Raw genomic sequence first — 19,334 nt, forward strand, 5'->3', positions numbered from 1 at the left:
ACTCTGCATTTTAATAAAATAAGTTTCCGATTACATAACGTTGTCCTTTTTTTGTCATAGTGATCGATATAAGAAATCAATTCCTAGATGGGTTTGTAATGATGATTTTTCTTATCAGAGTACAAAAATTTTTTTTAATAAACACCTCGTCTGTGTTGTCGATGTAGCGTAGTGTCTGAGTAAAATAATGTCGACGTAACATGTTGCCGGAGTAGCGTAGTGTCGAAGTTCAGTTTTAGAGTCCACAAGTCGCAATGACCTTTTTTCCAATAAGATTCTGATTCCAATATGATATTAAATGTTAAAGTTTTAACACCATCGGAAAAAGCACATACCGACGATCATTTTGATAGGTAATAAATAGTAATGGCATTCATTACAGTCGAAATCTTCAGCTAGCATTCAACGTCATCAATCGCGCCACAAGTTGTAATATCTTTCTAATTTGTGGTTGTAATATTTTCTATTATTTTTTTATTAATAATTTTGGCTTGGATACAAGTCCTTTGAGCAATGTCTTCGTTGACAAAGAGGATAGGCAATTTGAGACGGCGTGCTTGGATTGACTCGGGATTCCTTAGAACGGGCCGATACGGGTATTTTAATTCGAGATTCGTATAATTTCGCGTTTTAATCTTCGATTAAGGCACAATGGCACTATCCTATTCCACTTTAAACCAGATTTCACAAAATAATTGCAAGTCAAAATAAAAACGACACTTTTCCCTCCAAAAGGCCGAGAGCGAATCATTTATTTTCTATTTTAGCATTGCTTCGTAGAGATGTCCGTTAATTTCAAGTGAATACCTGTTACTTTGAGAAGTACTAACAAAAATTTCAAGGTGATTCGAGGTACCGCACTAGAGAAAAGGATGTAAATTAATTTTTAAAGAGGACCGCATCTGCGTCCGCCATCTTGAATGTTTGACAACCAACTATATTTAATGGCGTGTAGCGTCTTCACCACATATCAGTAAACGCAGCGTGTGTATGTAACGCTGCATCTATTACACTAGTACATATATATAGTTGGTTTAAAGCAATGAATTTAAAAAACATATCTAATTTTCTCTTGCGATAACTTCATACTTTAACTAGGAAAAAATAAAAATAGTGACAGATCGCCATTTTTTACCGATCGCGGCAGTATAAGTATTAAATTATATGAAAAAATGTCACAACTAACGGCGTCAGAATTAACTGTAAGTCGTGACGGTAGAAGGGCGATAAGAGGAGGTGTAGCTTAAAATATGATTATTTTTTACGCGACGGACTAAAGAGCAGGCATCTACTGTATATTCCAAAAAGGTTTTATTGCGTAATTAAAAAACGATGATTTATCAGAAAATACGCAATACGTACCATCAATTATATTGGACGTTTCTTCAAATTCAACGTTGCCAAACGGTCGAAAAGTCTTTAAAAATTCACGGTTCTTATAGTCTAGTTTGTAAAAAACCTTCAGTTGGTGCATGTCTCTAAACATGCTGAAGTTCATGGTCGTTTTATGGTCTTCATCATCACTTTTTACTGGATCGTTAGTCATGTATGTCATGGCGAATATTAATAAAATTGGTATTAGTACTTGCTGCAAAATAGTAGGCAATAAATAAATAGAAGGGTTAAAATTACGCAATTAAATATTATAGAGGCACAGACTCAAAACCTGGCCCGAACATTTGTGATTACCGTTCTACTCGTATGGCATATAGTCGTTCTCATCACACTTGCGAGGAAGTTGAAAGCCAGGAGAGAAATGTATGTATAAGCTACATTGATTTACAATTATATGGACGTCGGGTCCGCGCTAAAAAGTGTCCGCACTTGTAAGGCGCTAAAATCGTATACAGAGCGCGACACTCCGCTTTAGTCTTCATTTGTTCTACGGACAGCGCGATACTGCGATGACATTACAATTTAAATTTCGAATAGGTTGACTTGGGACATTTTTTTCGTGGTTTTTGTATTAGACCCGTCGTCCATTTATTTGTAAGTCAATGATAAGCTACATTTATTTCTCTCGTGATTTTGTGTGTAATTAGTGTTTTATTTTTATGATACCAGGTGACGGGACGAACCAGTCGTAGGCCTGGTGGTAAGCGACACGCCTGTCCATAACAGTTGCAGTGTCACTCAGAACTTCAAATGGCAAAGATCTGAGAGACACTGCCACTGCGCCCATCACCCTGAGACGTAAGATGACAATTCTCATGTGCCTGTAATTACACCAGCACCCTTACCCTTCCAGACCGGAACACAGTAATGATGACATTACTGCTTGGCGGCAGAAATAGATAAAGTGGCAATACTTCCCTGGACGAACTCTTTCACAAGGAGCTCTACTGCTACTAAATATTAAAAAAATGCAAAATTTTTTAAACAACGTTATGAATGTTCAATTAAAATTCATTTACAATTATGATAATTAGTGGTGAAAATAGTAAACTGTCGTTGAAAAGCTAACATATCAAAAGTTTCTTTCTATATTGGTATACGTTTTTATTTGTTAGTTTGAAAGAAATTGTATGAATGGCATTGACTTACAATTATATGGACATCGGGTCCGCGCTAAAAAGTGTCCGAACTTATAGGGCGTTAAAATCGTATACAGAGCGTCATTCGCACTGTAGTCTTCGTTTGTTCGATTGACAGCGAAGCAAGCAAAATTAGACAGTACTGCGATGACATTACAATTTAAATTCAACGTTTTAGCTTTTTCATATTCCTTTATATGTCACTACGTTTAAATAGGTTGACTTGGGACATTTTTTTCGTGGTTTTTATATTAGACCCGTCGTCGTCCATTTATTTGTAAGTCAATGATAAATGGCATTTTTTTAAATTTATTCTTGAAACTAAGTAACGATTTAGCTCTAACTTAAATTAAAAATACTACAAGTACATCTTTGCGATTTTATTTTATTTGTAAGGCACAACTAAACAATTTTTTTTAATGTTTTTTAATGTAAGGGACATGCTATATTTTAAACCACTGGGCATCCCTAAATTTTAATAATACCAATCGATAGAGCGGGAACTTCCGAATCCAATAATTTAGGTAACTCATTTTCGACAAAATATCCCTTACGTTAATTGATACTTCTGCTATCGATAAGGAGAGTTCTTACCATGAAGAAGAAATTCCACTTCCTACAGTACATACTCTTAATACGTCTCAGCAAGAGCACAAGAAATTGGTTCCAGAGTAGATAATAGCCCATCACTATTGGGTACGATGACTCTGAAAATAAAAATATCACAAACAAACTTTAATTCAGTTAAATTTTAGGTTCACAAAAAAAGAAAAGTACAGTCGAATTGAGAACCACAATAGTTATTTTTAATACAAGTGCGAAAAGTTAGTCATTATTCATGAGTCTCGAGGCTTCTTGGCCCGAGCCAGAGGCGAGGGTCAAGACTCGAGACAAGTGAAAATGACAAATCCGCACGTGTATCAAACCACGTTTTTTAATACATTTGCGAAAAAATTACATTGAAAGTAAAATAAAACAGTATATTTTAGTGGCGCGGCGCGCAGCGGTCTCGCGTAATACTCGCCTCGGATCGTTGTTAATACTCAATCGGCCATCTTTATTTGAAATATTTTGGTAATTTTAAATGTAATCCGTTGTTTTATAAAACACCTATGCAATTTAAACAAATAAGATGTTTGCAAGTAAATATAAGTTTTAATGACGAATGACTTAGGTCATAAAGCACATAAATATTAAATAAATATACGACCTCTATAGTTCTATGTTTAAGACTTGAAACAACAGTAAATTAAAAAAAATTTATGGAAAAGTAAAAAGCACTAGTGCGAAAAATCCAACTTTTGGCACGATTTGTAGTACGAAAAATACTACGTTTTGAGCAACTGTATTAAAAAATATTTTTTTCACCTCACTAGCTCGGAAAGGGCTTTTTTCTCATTAGAAATAAGCGCGCAAAAACGTTTTTTGCACGCTAGCGTGGAAAAGGTTTTTGAAATTCGAACTTGACAAAGGAATGTGGTGCACCTAACTTTTCCTTCGACGAAAAAAAAAGATAATGGCACGTTCAATTAAGCGATTCGTCGTGCATTACTTATTAATGTAACATAAATCCGTTGGTATATTTCATTCTTATTATTGTTGACATTAAATTAACAATGACAACTAATTGTGTTAATTAAATTATTTTAATTCGTCGAAGAACTATAATAATTTCAATAATCACTAAATCACACAAAATAAAAGTACAAGCATGAACAAAAATTTCATGAGATGTACCATTCAGAACGCATCCGTAGATAAAGTTTTTCTTTTCAATAAAAAAGATTTTGCGTTGTTTTGCGTCTCGTGCCCTCAAATCCTGGCTATGCTCAGCAAGCTATATTTGAACCTATTTATTTAAATATTTGTGTTTTCACTTTCACTTAAATCACATTATCCTCTCTCACTTTGAATTCGAAATTATTGGAATTTTTAAGACAGTCTTTTGTAATTTGGTTTAAAATAAGGACTATAGTTCTAACTTTCTACATAACTATTTCTTTATCGAAATCTTAGGTTTTCGCGATTGTTACACATAGGAAATGAAACTATTTTTCCCGATTTAAATCACGTGTACATGTTTTTTTTTCAAACAAACCGACATTTACAGGTCCCATGGTCACGGTTGACTGAGGTGGTACAGTCATTTGTTTGAAAAAACAAATATACTCGATTTAAATCCGGAAAAATAGTTTCATTTCCTAAACTATTTCTTTCTTCGTTTTTTCTTCAAAAATAAAAATAATCTTTGTAAAAGCTGTACTTGTAATTTCAAAAGCCCGCTATTTTTGGGGACAGAAATGGATTTACATTTACAAACTTAGTGGGTTCTTTTTTGAAAATAATGCAAACAATTCCGGTTTTTTCTTTTTTTTTCGGTTTTTATTTCAAATTTCCCTTCATCCGTTGGTCATAAAGTTAATATTTCTCACTGAGGAGTTTTTTACCAATTGAGATAAAAATTGCGCAAGTCCGTAACATTCTACAACCGGTACTGGACTATAGAGATGTTTATTACTGAAATAGGTAGTAAGTACTGCCCTGGACCTTGTACTTACTACAATAAAAAAATATTCCATTCATACAAAGATCGAACACTCAGAAAAAATCCTTCGGGCCGGCCGGATTCGAACCGATGTCAGTATGCTAGAAATATCGTGCGAAACGTTACACCAACCAAGCCACGGAACGAACCAGCGGACCTCACGAATTCTTCTGTGTGCTTGTTGTCGTATCTTCGTATTTGGTTTTTTCAACGACTTTTAACCGTAGCGCCATCTATGAGAAATCTGTGAAAGTATTTCGTCACCGAGGATCGAAGGAAATTTCTCTGAGTGTTCGATCTTTGTATTAATAATTGTAACAAACTAGTGGAGTAATTTCACATAAAAGATAATTGAATGTCAATTCAATAAAAGTTTGAATATTCATTAAATTTTATTCATATTTGAAGTGATATTTCACCGCCGATTTCCATCAAACTGACCTCGAAATTTGACTTTAAATATATATAAGTACCTTGTAATTCATCGTCGAAAGTGTCCTCCGTGAAAGATGTTTCAATGTCGCTGCACAATCTGGAATAAAATTTAAATCACTCACTGGTGATTATGAATGAGGTGAGCAACTGATAAACTACACAATAGCTAAATGTTGCAAATGTATCCACAAATTTAGCACGAATCCTAGATCATGGAAATAGTAATTGTAACGCTTTCATTGAAAAAACAAAAAATCGTGACAACAACAAAAGATTGCGACAATTGGACTGTTACGGACAAATGAGTTGTACGTTTTATACTTTTTTTCTGGTTGTCAGGTGAAGGTAAAGTTGACTTTTTCGGAAAATAATTAGTAATTTGCGATAGCCGAAACGAGCCCGGAACAGCATCGTGGGCATCATGGTCCCTCGAGAGTACACCGTTTCAAACAAAAAAGAATTTCGAACACAAAAAACAAAATCGATCCTAAATTTTTTTTTTTTAAATAACACACACTCAACATAGCCCCGCACTAGGGAAACCCTGTGTCGCGGGTGCTATGGACACACATATAGACAACCACAAATTACACCCAAACTCACGAGAGAAACAAATATTTCTATATAGGTCATACAAATATTTCTCCCGGCCCGGGAATCGAACCTGGGACCTCTGCGTGGCAGTCCGGCATGGTAACCGTTCGGCCACAGAGGCAGTTGAATTGATGAAATTGATGGAGAAATTGGTGAGTACACTGACATTCCTATAAAATTTGAGGATGTTCCTCGATATAATGTGACCATCACGAGAGTGCACCGTTTCAAACAAAAAATAATGTTCAACCGGTCCACAAATTATGGAGAAATCGTAAAACATATATACAGCCGAACGTATAACCTCCTTTTTTGAAGTCTTTTTTGTATGTATGTTACGCGATATTTGTGAACCGACTTTGATGATTCTTTTTTTGTTGGAAAGAGGGTACCTCAGCAGTGGTACCACTTAATTTTAAGGAAAATATTCCACCTGTAAGGGTGGCTGTTCACGCATGAAGACTTATTTTATAAATAGCGCCTAAATTTTATAAGGAGCAATAAGGAGTAATAATTTTAATGGTTGATTTTGCTATGCCCCAATTGAAGGCGTTTTTTTCTCTCAATATACTTTAAGCAGCGAGCATCGGTTTTTACTATCTCCTGTGTAAAGTTCCGTAAATGGTTCTAAACCAAAGCCGGATTTTGTCTATCTAGATTCAAGGATATGTAAATGAAGCTTACAAGTGAACTTAACTGCTAGTCATCAAAGCTGTGGATGTAGGCTGCTGAAGGTGTACATAGTCTTTTTATATGTTTCACGACAAAGGCTATCCACATTGAATTGCTTGGTGACTTGACAAGCAACAATTATTTATCAGCATTGCGCAGATTCATTGTGCGTAGGGGGAAACCCAAAACCGTATATTCCGACAATGGTCTATGATTTGCTGCACTTACCCCACTCTCGAGCGATCCAGAGTACCTGCCATTCGTTTATTCCCAGTAGTCACACGTACTCAGTTCTATGTGGCACAATTCTAACTCTAACATTTCATAACACCAGGACATTTCATCATCGGTAAACCACTCACTTCCTTGCCAAGACAGGATTGTCAAAATGTACAAAACAATCGCTTGAATCGTTTTCAGGAAATTGAAAAACTTCGACAACATTTTTGGTGTGGATGGAGCAAAGAATATGTCTCAAAGCTTCAACTGACGATTAAATGGCGTACTTGTAAAGACGCATTGAAGATGATATCTCTAGTAGTTCTAAAGGAGGGCAATCTACCACCGTTAATATATAAATTGGGTCGAGCTATAGCTCTATTTCCTGGCACTGATGGCGTCAATAAACTGGTCGATATCAAAACTCCTATAGGAATTGTAATAAGATCCTTTTCAAAAATTTGTCCACTTCCTGAAGCAAGTGTTACTTATTGGTTGAAAGGCAAGCTTTCAACGGCCGGCGGAATATTCACGCATAAAGTATTTTTATAAATAGCGCCTAAATTTTGTAAGGAGCAATTATTTTAATGGTTGATTTTGCTATGCTCCAATTGAAGGCGTTTTTCTCTTAATATACTATAAACAGTGAGCATAATATATAATAGATGATGAATCCGGTTTTGTGTACTTTCCAATAACCAATTTTAATAAAACTTGGCAAATAGATGTAATTGCACGAACTTTTGAGGTCGGTTATTTAGTACTCCGTACTGACATTATACATTTTACAGATGGACAAGATCGTTTCAATATACGACTTACTTTGTAAAAACTTCCTCGAGAGTCGAAACACCGACTCCGATCGAATCTATTCGGAGTTTCGATCGTTCGTTTTCCAACTGCGTGAGTAATGTCGAGAAATTGCTGCTGGTGGACGGTAGTGAGTATTCGAGGGTGTCGAGACCTATTTCTTTTAGTGTTGCTTCTGGTACGTAAGTCATTACGAGACGTGTGATAGCCTTTTTCTGGGGTAGTCCGATTGTCTTTAGGGATAGGCGGTAGCCGGTGCCTGTTGGGAAATGGAATAATATGATATTTGATAATTACTCTACAATTTCATTATCATCATCATCAAAAGGCAAAGTCTTAAGGTCTTAATTTGGTTGGCTGTTACTTATTTGACAGCAATTGTTTCGGCTGAGTGTCTGACGGAAAATGGGAATTGACCCCCAGAACTATGCATACACCTACCTAAGTTCTTTTTGAGGTAAATGGGCGTAGCAAGAGCGCGCAGTTGGCCACCGTTTAGCGTCGCCACGTGGTCGCCTAGTGCGTCTGCCTCTTCCATGAAGTGCGTCGTCAGTAGCACCGTACGCTCACCACGCAGTGACTGTACAATATAACCAATTCACAAACACAAAACGACAATGCTACTGAAAAATATAATGGAATTGAGCAAGTATATCTTTGCTCTATCATGAGATCAGAAATTTTGATTTATTTTTTGGTAGGAATTCGATGTGAAGTCAAATCGCTTACCAATAACAAGTTCCAAAGTTCTCGACGAGTCTTGATGTCGAGTCCCGACGTAGGTTCATCGAGTATTAGCACGTTTCCTCTTCCAGCAAGTGCACACGCGAGCTGCAATCTTCGTTTCATGCCCCCCGACAATTGTTCACTCTTATTATTGGCTTTGTCTGCAATTTTTAGGCGATCCAGAAGTTCAAGACAAAATTCCTTCGCTGCCTTGCGATTGGCGCCTTTTAACTGAAAGTGACCTTTTATTATAATTCGCAAGGAACGACACGCGTTATACGCTGCTTCTTTAACAAGCCTTGTCAAATTTCGCAATGATGTAGACACTATTATAAAATAGAAAGCATTTATTATTATGCCGTAACACAAAAATACACATCTAAAGTGTCTAGGGATCAAACACGTTTTGACTAGTTACTGAAAATCAGGTTTTTTAAAATGCGTATTTTTTTAACAACAATGGATTTCCTTGGTCAATTTCATCACATCAAATTATAAAATTGGCCAAAAAATCCATCAGTATTGAAAAAAAATTATTTAAAAACCTGATTTTTCAGTAACGTGCAAAAACGTACTTGATCCCTAAACACTTTTGATGTATAAACTTAAAAAAAAAGCGATGAACAAAACTAAAACAATTAGGTAACAAATTTAAAACAAAAATACTATTACAGCCGCATGTGGCGAACACGAAACCTGATCTCATTCATCTTACTACAATCGATACTGGGATGGTTTGCAAATGATCGCTGCTTAAAAACAAAATTAGGGCCATCAGAAACCAAAAAAAAAAAGGAAAAGTGCATGAGAGACATTAAAATTATCAATATATATTTTACGCTTTAAGAATTGATAAGGTATCAATTTGGAACACCGCAGCGCATTTCTCTCCACAATATTGCAGAGCACGCTAAAGGACACGACGGCAGGAGGCGCCGGTGTGCGCGTCTGCCTGAATGCGTCGGCAACTTTTCGACTGCGTAATCGCTACTAAAAGACTGGAACCGACACGTCAAAGATGCTCATTCGGTGGCTCGGTTACGTTTTCTGGTATGGGTTACAATGGGAAAGCCCTCCCTAGAGCCTACCTATGAACTTATGAAAGCTTCTAAGAGCAATTCTAAGGTTAAATTAAAGTGGTGTCAGAAGAATCATGAGCAAATTAAACTCGACATAATAGCATCGCACCATAAGGCGCAGAACTGTCATAAGGTTTGGAAGGAGTCCAGTAAATTGAATCCTAGGACGAGTTGTCCGGTGAGTGTGCGGTGTGGCTGATAGTAAGGATATCGCCAATCTTTTCATGGAGCACTTCAAGGTTGAGCCCCCTGAGCCACCTGATAGGGAGTGGGTGCTTGACGCTTATGATCGTTGTGACTCGGCTGACCTAAATATCACCAGTGAAGATGTAGCGTCCATCATCAAGGGGGTGACGAGAGGTAAGTCACCTGGACATGATGATTTAAATATGGAGCATCAACAACAAGCGGGTGGGCACTTGCCGCAGGTTTTGGCTCACTTATTCAACCTTTGTTTAAGGCATGCATACTTGCCCGATGATTTAATGAAGACTGTGGTGGTGCCCCTTATGAAACACAAGACGGGGGATGTGTCCGATAAGAACAATTATAGACCCATATCGTTGGACGGTTTGCTTGATCGCATATTGACTAAACACCTTAAAATACATGATGCACAGGAAAAGGAAGGAAGAATCTCACATCAGAGTCCTTTCAACTCACTATACCAGACAGGAAAATTTACCTAAACGAACGACTGACTAAAGCCAACCGCTTGTTATTTCGTGACGCCCGCACCAGGGATTCTCTACATGGATTCCGTTATTGTTGGCTTCGAAATGGGTCGATCTTTGTTCGTAAAACAGATAACAATGGAACTGAAAAACGCCCTGCTATTCTCATCAGATGAATAACCTGGATAAGATGGGACCGCTACATAAACCTGATAGTGTCTATTCGTCGTGAGGATAAACTGTTTTTGATTAATCATATTATATGCTATCTTAACCACTACACAGACAAAACACACACATACTACACTTATACTTCCAACAATAATTACAAATTACACCACACTGTACATTACGCGAACACAATTATTGATAAAAGCATTATTATGGAGTGGCATACTAACCGAGACTTTATTTTTTCTAAAGGCGTCACTTAGTGACTACTCAAGCCATAATTAATGAATTAGATGAGTTGAGGTACTTACAATGCCACTCCATAACTAAGACTGAGGATTGCTGTAGTTTAGTGAAACAACACAATCTTAAAATACTTACTTTAAATATAAGAAGCATCAATCGCAATTTTAGTAATTTTCTTGTGCTCCTGGCTAGAGTCAACTTGGATATTGATATTTTAATACTTACAGAGTGTTGGATAAGTGATATGTCAATTATCACTCAAATAAACGGCTATATTCAATTTAGCAGTACGGAATACATCAATAAAGCTGGTGGGGTTATAGCTTACGTGAGGGAAAATCTGTCTCCGCAATGTAAAGAACTAAATTTGTACGATTCAAATTGTTTAGCTATCGATATAAAAGCATGTGTTATGGTATAGGCAATCTACAGATCTCCGTCGTTTAGGCAGCTTGACCCGTTTATAGGCTCACTCTATAATGTCATAACAAATATCGATCAACAACCATGTTTTGTACTTACAAGCGATATCAATATAAATATACTCCACACAGCAGCTCACCCCGCGGATACTACGGAATATCTGTGTTGGGATTTCTGCCAGCAGTGGACAAACCCACGCACAGAGATGCTCTACTTGATCATGTCTTCGTAAAAGGAAGAGCTGATGTAGATACCGTTGTCGTATCATCTTCGGTAACAGATCACAGCACTATCATTACAGGTATAACAACTGAATCACCTAAGCTTCCAAAGTCAAACTTTGTCAGGATTCGTTACGACGTTACGACCAGAAAATCATTTCAGCGCTTAATAACGTTGACTGGATTAAACTGCAAGGATTTCGCAATACTAAAGAACAAACAAATATATTTGTGAAAATAATTCTCGACATAATGGAGTCTAACACCAAAAAATTGGTTACAAAAAAACGTCGTATGTTGATTCTAAAGCCGTGGATGAGCCGAGGTCGAATAAATGCTCACAAGTTCGAGATTACTTACACGAGAAAGCCAGAAACCTGCCAAAAGATAATATTAATAGTATAATTTATTCTAGATACCGGAATTTCTACATAAGTCTGCTAAGAAAAACTAAAAATATGTATAATAGCGACTTGCTTAAGATGGAGCATGCCAAAAAAGTTTTGACGTTGGCTCCGCCCAAATTTGTGAAACAAATATATGCCTGAAGTTCGCGTGACATGCGACAGGAGATGTTGGATTTTGCGCATTAAAAGTACCAAATTCGTTTTAGCGGAATAACTCTAAAACTAAAGGGATTTAAAAAAAATCCGTAGTGACAGTTGTCGATCATGCATAAATATAATTAATTATCTAATTTTTATCCTAATAACCTGTAGCATTTCGAGGATAAATCGAAAAAATGTGAAAATTAGAGGTCATTTCGTGATTTTTATCTATCTAGGAAACTTTATTGTTTCATGTTTCTGATTAATGCCTATGCTTGAATATATCGTGTAGTTACTCATACAATATTTTATTTTTATCTTTAAAGTGGATATACCCCTCTAAAATCAAATCGAAGATTAGGAATTTTTCCTCTGCTCCCTCTTAATCTTCAGCAAAAAACCATGGGAAACAATAAACAAATGAACAAGTAGGAAAAGCAACTCAAATCTGTCAATAGACAAAATTTGAAGCATAAAAGAAACCCCTGAAAAATCGGTAAATGTTCTTAATGACCATTTTGCAACTATAGGGAAAACATTGGCGTATCAAGTTTTGGAAAAATTGGACATAACGGAAGTGCTTCTAGCTAAAAAAGCTGACACCAGCAGCTGTCCAGTGAACTCGTTCTACTTGATTCCAACGGACCAGTTTGAAGTAGAGTCTTTAATAAATTCCTTGAAATATGACAGTGCTCCTGGGATAGATGGGATAAGTAGTCGTATAATCAAAAACGCCAAATGTTGCAGTCTCTCCACTTACGGAAATTATAATCAAAGTTTGGAATCAGGAGTTGTTCCCAGTGCCTTTAAAATTGCAGCAGTCACGCCAATACATAAGGGAGGAGATATCTCTGGTTGCAACAACTACAGGCCTATATCCTTGCTACCTGCTTTTTCTAAAATAATGGAAAAGGTAGTTAACAAAAGACTGATGATGTATCTGGAGGGAAAGAGCTTACTAGTCAACAATTCGTTTGGATTCAGAAGGGGAAGGTCCGCCGAGAATGCCGTTAGAACCCTAGTGGAAAAAGTATCTTCATTACTGGAAAGTACTGTATCGGAGTTTTCTTGGATTTAGGAAGTCAAAATAACACTAAAGCACGTGCTAATCATATACGAGGTCACAGAGTCGTTACTTGTTCCTATAAAAGACGCTCTACAAATAATATTGTTTTGTTGCCATTACACACACACACACACACACGCACACGCACACGCACACACACACGCACGCGCACACACACACACACACACTCACACACACACACACACACACACACACACACACACACACACACCACAAACATACACACAGTATTTATTGCCCTTCTGTAATTTTTATGTTTGTTATTACTATTTAAATAAATCATTTAATAATACAGTAAAATAAGGCCTTATGTAAAAACCATCTGTACTGATAACCACGACACAGGCCTAGCCTAGTGTGGTATCAATGTATCACAATATTACGTTTTGGACAGTTAAATAAACGTTTTTGTATCTTTTTTTGTATATGGTCATCCGAGATCAAAAATATTACTATTTACATTTTGTCGGACCAGTTGAAATTACAGTTCACTTTTCGTGTATTCTTATTCCAGTTTACAATTTTCGTCAACAGTCTTTTTAAAGGGAGTAAAATGACACTTTCACGATTCCCAGTTTTCATAAAATTTTAATAGTCATGTAGTTGTTGTCGACAGTTTTATCGATAAATTGTGAACGAAGTTAAAATTTTGCCAATAATGTCAGAATTGTGAATGTTGGACGTTCTAATGACACTTTTGCGCAATGAACTGTCATTTCACTCCATGTTCATAAAAAACAGCCTACAACCTTTAGGATCGGATATAAGTTTTATGAAATAAACAAACGGAATGTGGAAACTTATGTCTCAGGGTGATGAGGCAGTGCACCTCAGATCTTTGCGATTTAAAGCTCTGAGTGGCACTGCAACTGTTATGGACAGGCGTATCATTTACCATCAGGCGCAAGACTTGTTCATCCCATCACTTAGTAGGTATCATAAAGAAAATGTGAAATAATGCTTTCTCTCTGTTGTGTTGTTTTCACGTAGAGTAATATTTCGTCGGGTATCAAATTCACATTAAGTTTAAATTAAACTCATTTAGCGTTTGGTAGACAAAATTACACATGATACCCAATCCGATCGGGTTAGGACAAACAAAAATTCAAATTTCAGACATCACTTCATTTGTATTTCACGCTGTCCTTGGCCATAAATATTGCAAAAGTCCTTTAAACTTACCATAGCGCAGAACATGACGTGCTCGAGCACTGTTAGGTGAGGGAAAAAAATGTTGTCCTGCGGGCATAGCCCGATTAGCTTTCGCACCTGCTTCTGGTGCTGAACCGTGTCCAGGCCGTATACTGTCACTGTACCTTCTGTTGCGCATATCACACCTGTCATCACGAGCAAGAGCTAGAAACTAGTTACAATAATGTAAGTAATGAAACTATTTTTCCGGATTTAAATCGCGTATATTTGTTTTTTCAAACAAACCGACGTTTCGGGCTCTTTACAGGTCCCATGGTCACGATTGACTGAGGTGGTACAGTCTTCAACCAGTTATATCTAATATTGATGCAAACCACCCTATTTTTCAAAGCGAAGTATTTGTACCCGCGTCAAAGAACATATAGCTGATGTCAAACACCGTCGCGTAAACAAGACTGCGAGCATGTCATGGATAAACCTACACATTCAATGAAGTTTGACTAACCCCAGGTCCTTGCATAAGAAGTCCGTTATCTACCCAGGATGCTGCGAGAGGCCATTGAAATTAAAAAACATCTTAATTTCAACAGGGAAGATGGTTTCTCCGTACCAACAGTTTGGGATCCAGTATTTCCTCTAATGAAAAATCCCAAACAAACATAAGACTGCAATACTAATTAATATGTTTTATTAATTTTAATTAATATTTATTTATTATTAATATATTTTAGTTTATTCTAATTTCTATTATTAATTAATAATAGAAATTAGATTATTTTATTAAATTTTATTAAACTAAACTTAATAAAAAATTCATTCAATAAAATAATTTGTAAAACTTGTAGCGTAAATTGGAATGTTTCTTTGTGAAATTAAAAATGAGGTATTTAATTAAAAACTATTGTAACTATAGTGAAAAAATAAGATGGTTTGCATCAATATTAGACATAACTGGTTGAAGACTGTACCACCTCAGTCAGTGACCATGGAACCTGTAAAGGGCCCGAAACGTCGGTTTGTTTGAAAAAAACAAATATACGCGATTTAAATCCGGAAAATTAGTTTCATTTACTAACATTTATGTCAATTGTCAAAAAGTCACTCGTAGAACCTTAAACGATGCATTTGCTGAATCTTTTTAAACCGTCATAATTCCTACGAGTCATTTTGAACCCCAGCGATCTGTGCAGTCATTGGTCACTAAAAATAAATTATTGATTCTAATAAATTTAGACGAGATCCTACGTAACTTTCTTACCTGTAATAATCGACATTAATGTAGTTTTTCCAGCTCCATTGTGCCCGAGCAGCACCGTGATTTCCCCTTTGTACACATCGAATGACACGTTATCCAGAACTTTCTGTTCATTGTACACCTACAGATAAATATAACTATTTTTGTTAGTGTCGCCAGTTAGTACTAGATGCCGCTAGACGATGTTTTGATCAAGACAATGTTTTAGGTGCGATGAACTCGGTGACTCAGCGATCAAGACAGATTTTATTCTTTATATATATGATTATAGGTTTGGAATCCGGCTGAGCCGATTGATTTTTGTAAATTGATTTGAATTTGCCAATTCAGAGTGTGTCCCCTAGAATTCTATTGCGTTAGCATAGTACTTTTATTACAGGGTATACACAGATTGAGGTCCTATCCCATTCACCTTCATAAAATTGTTTTAGATTTACAGGCCGTAAAACACAAGAGTACAACCAGTTTCTCTTGTATGTAAACATTTTAATGACGATTGTTGCGGTTGTGTAAGAAATGTTTACTTACTTTAGTGAGGTTGGTAATGCGGATGCCAATCTCGGCGGAAGGCGGCGGTTTCTCGAAGTAGAGCGGGTCGCGGTCCTTGGTTATCGTCGTCATGTATTCTTTGTCCATTGTTATAAGGGCAACTTTTTTGATGCTCCAAAATTGAGCCTTGTAAACACAGACAAACGTATTTTCCTAATATATTATGTTAGGTTAATAATTACTAACTAGAATTACTCTGGGAAAACTTAAATATTCTTACTTGGTTTTTTTTTTTAAGTAAATGGACTTGCTCTTGACCACTACCCTGGAATAAAGGTAGGGTCTACGATGGAACAAGCTCGCAAAGAGTTGCCTATTCAATCGCACCTTAAAGATAGGGTTGCATGTGCTCGGAGACACAGTCGCAGGCAAGAAATTTCATTCCTGAGCTATGCGCATAATAAAGATGACGAAAAGCGCTTAGTACGCCTGAAGGGAACATTGACTAAGTAGGAATGATATCTCGCTGTACGTCTGGATGCCCAATGGTAAGCTGATGGAGCTCATTGGTACACTCACCGAGCACATTCTGTACAAAACCGACAGTCAGGCAACATTGCGTTGGTGAGCAAAACAAATGAACTTTAAATTCGAGCTTATCGTCGCCAAAAATCTTCTGGCGTTTAAGCGAGTCAAAGCCTCTTGTTGATAATTCACTGAGCCATCCCACGGGTGACTGCAATACTCCACGCAAGATCTTAGGAGCCAATACTACCATATTACTATAAGCTCGAATTAATTTTTTTTTCCGTATACTAAATTGGTTCTATTGTTTGCGTCGAGGGACACGAACACAGGCTTTATTTCAGAATTTATTTTATTATAACAGAAATTAAAGTCATTTGAAAAATGTATATCGTATAGTTCGTATCACATATCGTCCCTGGCCAGCAGATTAAGCTCCGCTGCATACGCAGTCCGCAGGATACGTGAGCTTACCGATGTTAGTACTGCTAGACTAGTTTACTTTAGTTACTTCCATAGTATAATGTCCTACGGGATTCTCATGTGGGGTAAAGCGGCAGATATTCAAACCATATTTGTATTGCAAAAACGATCATTCTGTGTACCGTCTAGGCTCTCGGGTTTCTCTCGGAGAAAAGTTTAAGGAAACTGGTATCATGACTGTGGCATCACAGTACATTTACTCAAATATTTTATATGCCCGTAAAAATATAAATAATTTCAATAAGAAAGAAGATATCCATAATATTAACCTTAGAGCTAAGTCCAAACTCATGGTACCACGATTTCGTTTAATCAAGGTAAACAACTCTTTTATGGGGAACTGCACAATAAGATTCCGGAGCACATATTAAGTTTATCATTTCCTAAGTTTAAAAACAACATTAAAAATATTTTGATTGAAAAATCATATTACAAAATTGAAGACTACGTGTTAGATAAAGATGTATGGAAAGACGACACGGCTCCAGAATCCACACAAATTTGATTCAAAGTGTATTCCATAGCATTTAAGTTTACTTGAAAAGAGCAATCCCTAGAGTTTCTTGCTCGTTCTTCTCAGGGAAGTCAGCGTAGTGAACGAGCAGTAGCTTAAATGTGACGTTTTCAAGTGTAAATTTATTTTACCTATGGAATAAATAATCTTTGACTTTGACTTTGACTTTGAATACGTGTTCTATTTAGTTCAGTTGACAAAAAAAAAATTGGTACTTGCAATTCGACTCATCCGAAGAACAAAGTCCGATATGACTATGTAGCGAAAAGAGAATAAGGTAAAGATGTTTTGAAAATTTAACTTATTTCGTTTCGGAAATATAAAATCGAACAACAGTCGACCTGACATCCACAGCGAAGAAGAACAAACGAAATGTGTTACGTCCTGAGAGCAATTAGTCGTGCACGTAGGTCTTTGTTCTACGGATGAGTTGATATGTAAAGTACTTATCGACTTATCTAGCGGTATTCTTGTAAAATTTCGAGGTAAGTTAGTGTTTTTTTCTGTAGTGAAAATTTATTTTTAGGAATCGTGTTTACACACCGTATAGTAAATCAGTGTATGTCCTCATTTGACTATATATTTTTCCAAAGTGCTTTCACTGTTATGCAGAATCGACCAAAGTGATTTGAGGTTTGTATCGACCATAACGTCATTAAGGATGTCCAGTTTTTTAACATAATTATCAACAACATCAGCCGATTATACTTCCCACTGGGCATGGATCTCCTCTAAGGAAGGACAGGCCATAGTCCACCACGCTAGCCTATTATGATTATTTTTCTGTAGGTAGTCTAATACCCACCTTGAACAAGAAGGTGTACGGCAGCGCAGTTCCATATTTGCCGGGGCGTACTTTATTAAGGTACCAGGAAATGAAAGCAAAGATGATGGTTTGAAGTATGAACATAACATAGCTAGCAAATACGGAACCGCTGCCCGGGTTGTGCTGCACGAAAATGTCCAATATCGGTAGATTCCTCTCTGTAACATAAAAAGATAGTGATCGCTATTTTCCTAATCTTAAAAAGAGTAATGGAATATTGTACAAGAAAAGGTGACGAATGCAGCAATCGAGGAATGTGTAGTGTCTAAGGAGTAGTAAGAATGTCAGAACAGGACATTATGGTTTAATAATAAGGTACAGTAAATAAGAAGATTCGATGGTTAGATTGGTTGTCGGCTAAACGTTACGTAAAAGATTGCGTGGTACAAACGGTAGAGAGAAAGAACTAGTTGATTGACAGAAAGAATAACAAAAGGCTGAATTTAACAATGGTGGCCAATCCGACCCGACCTTCACCACAACTTCACACTTCACTTTAAATCGAGGTGACTCGAGAGGAGACCGCTCAGGTAGCTTGCTTTGTACCAATTTTGTGCATACTGAAATATAGGGGTGTACTACGTGAGTGCGAAGACGGTTGCGCGAAAGCTTCAATGCGCGATAGTCCATTTGCGCGGATTACGATAGCACTAAAAGTTGTAAAAGTTAATTAGCCTTCCAGCTTTCGCAAATCTGTCTTCGTTCTATCGTCATTCGCGCAAATGAACTATCGCGCATTCAAGCTTTCGGGGAACAGTCTTCGCACTATCGTCATTCGCGTAATCGGGATTCGCACTCACGTAGCACACCCGAAAAATACTTAGCAAAACTGCCTTGGTCTTAATCTGTAAAAGCGTTTAGTAGTGTCGTTCTACAGTCTTTAACAGATAAATATTGTTATGTCAATAGGTAGCAGTAAAGGTATATTATTGTGAAAATTTTGGGGAATCACTTCATACGCCAACGGATGATCCCTGTGACACTTCATTTCACGTTTGTCAAGGATCAGGTAAAGTATCAACTTTACTTACAAATCTGTATTTCATTTTTGTAGCAAAAGTTCTCTCTTATAATTAAATTTTTATTGAATTGATATTCAATTATTT

The 19,334-nt window shown here is 36.7% G+C and overlaps 1 protein-coding gene across 1 annotated transcript in view; it reads right to left on the minus strand.

Moving 5' to 3' along the window:
• Positions 1-837: 837 nt before the first annotated feature.
• The window catches only part of LOC113230807 (ATP-binding cassette sub-family A member 3-like), a 36,501-nt gene continuing 18,004 nt past the window's right edge, over positions 838-19,334 (minus strand). The window contains exons 8-18 of the mRNA XM_026464895.1: positions 18,208-18,386; positions 15,920-16,066; positions 15,395-15,512; positions 14,167-14,321; positions 8,539-8,766; positions 8,251-8,389; positions 7,822-8,068; positions 5,553-5,611; positions 3,129-3,241; positions 1,363-1,588; positions 838-860 (exon numbers count right to left, since the gene is read on the minus strand). Of these exons, the coding sequence (XP_026320680.1) occupies positions 838-860; positions 1,363-1,588; positions 3,129-3,241; positions 5,553-5,611; positions 7,822-8,068; positions 8,251-8,389; positions 8,539-8,766; positions 14,167-14,321; positions 15,395-15,512; positions 15,920-16,066; positions 18,208-18,386 (1,634 nt within the window). The remainder of the gene's footprint in view (positions 861-1,362; positions 1,589-3,128; positions 3,242-5,552; positions 5,612-7,821; positions 8,069-8,250; positions 8,390-8,538; positions 8,767-14,166; positions 14,322-15,394; positions 15,513-15,919; positions 16,067-18,207; positions 18,387-19,334) is intronic.

This window comes from Hyposmocoma kahamanoa, unplaced genomic scaffold, assembly GCF_003589595.1.
Source record: "Hyposmocoma kahamanoa isolate Upper Pololo Valley unplaced genomic scaffold, ASM358959v1 64, whole genome shotgun sequence".
NCBI classification, from domain to species: Eukaryota; Metazoa; Arthropoda; class Insecta; order Lepidoptera; family Cosmopterigidae; genus Hyposmocoma; species Hyposmocoma kahamanoa.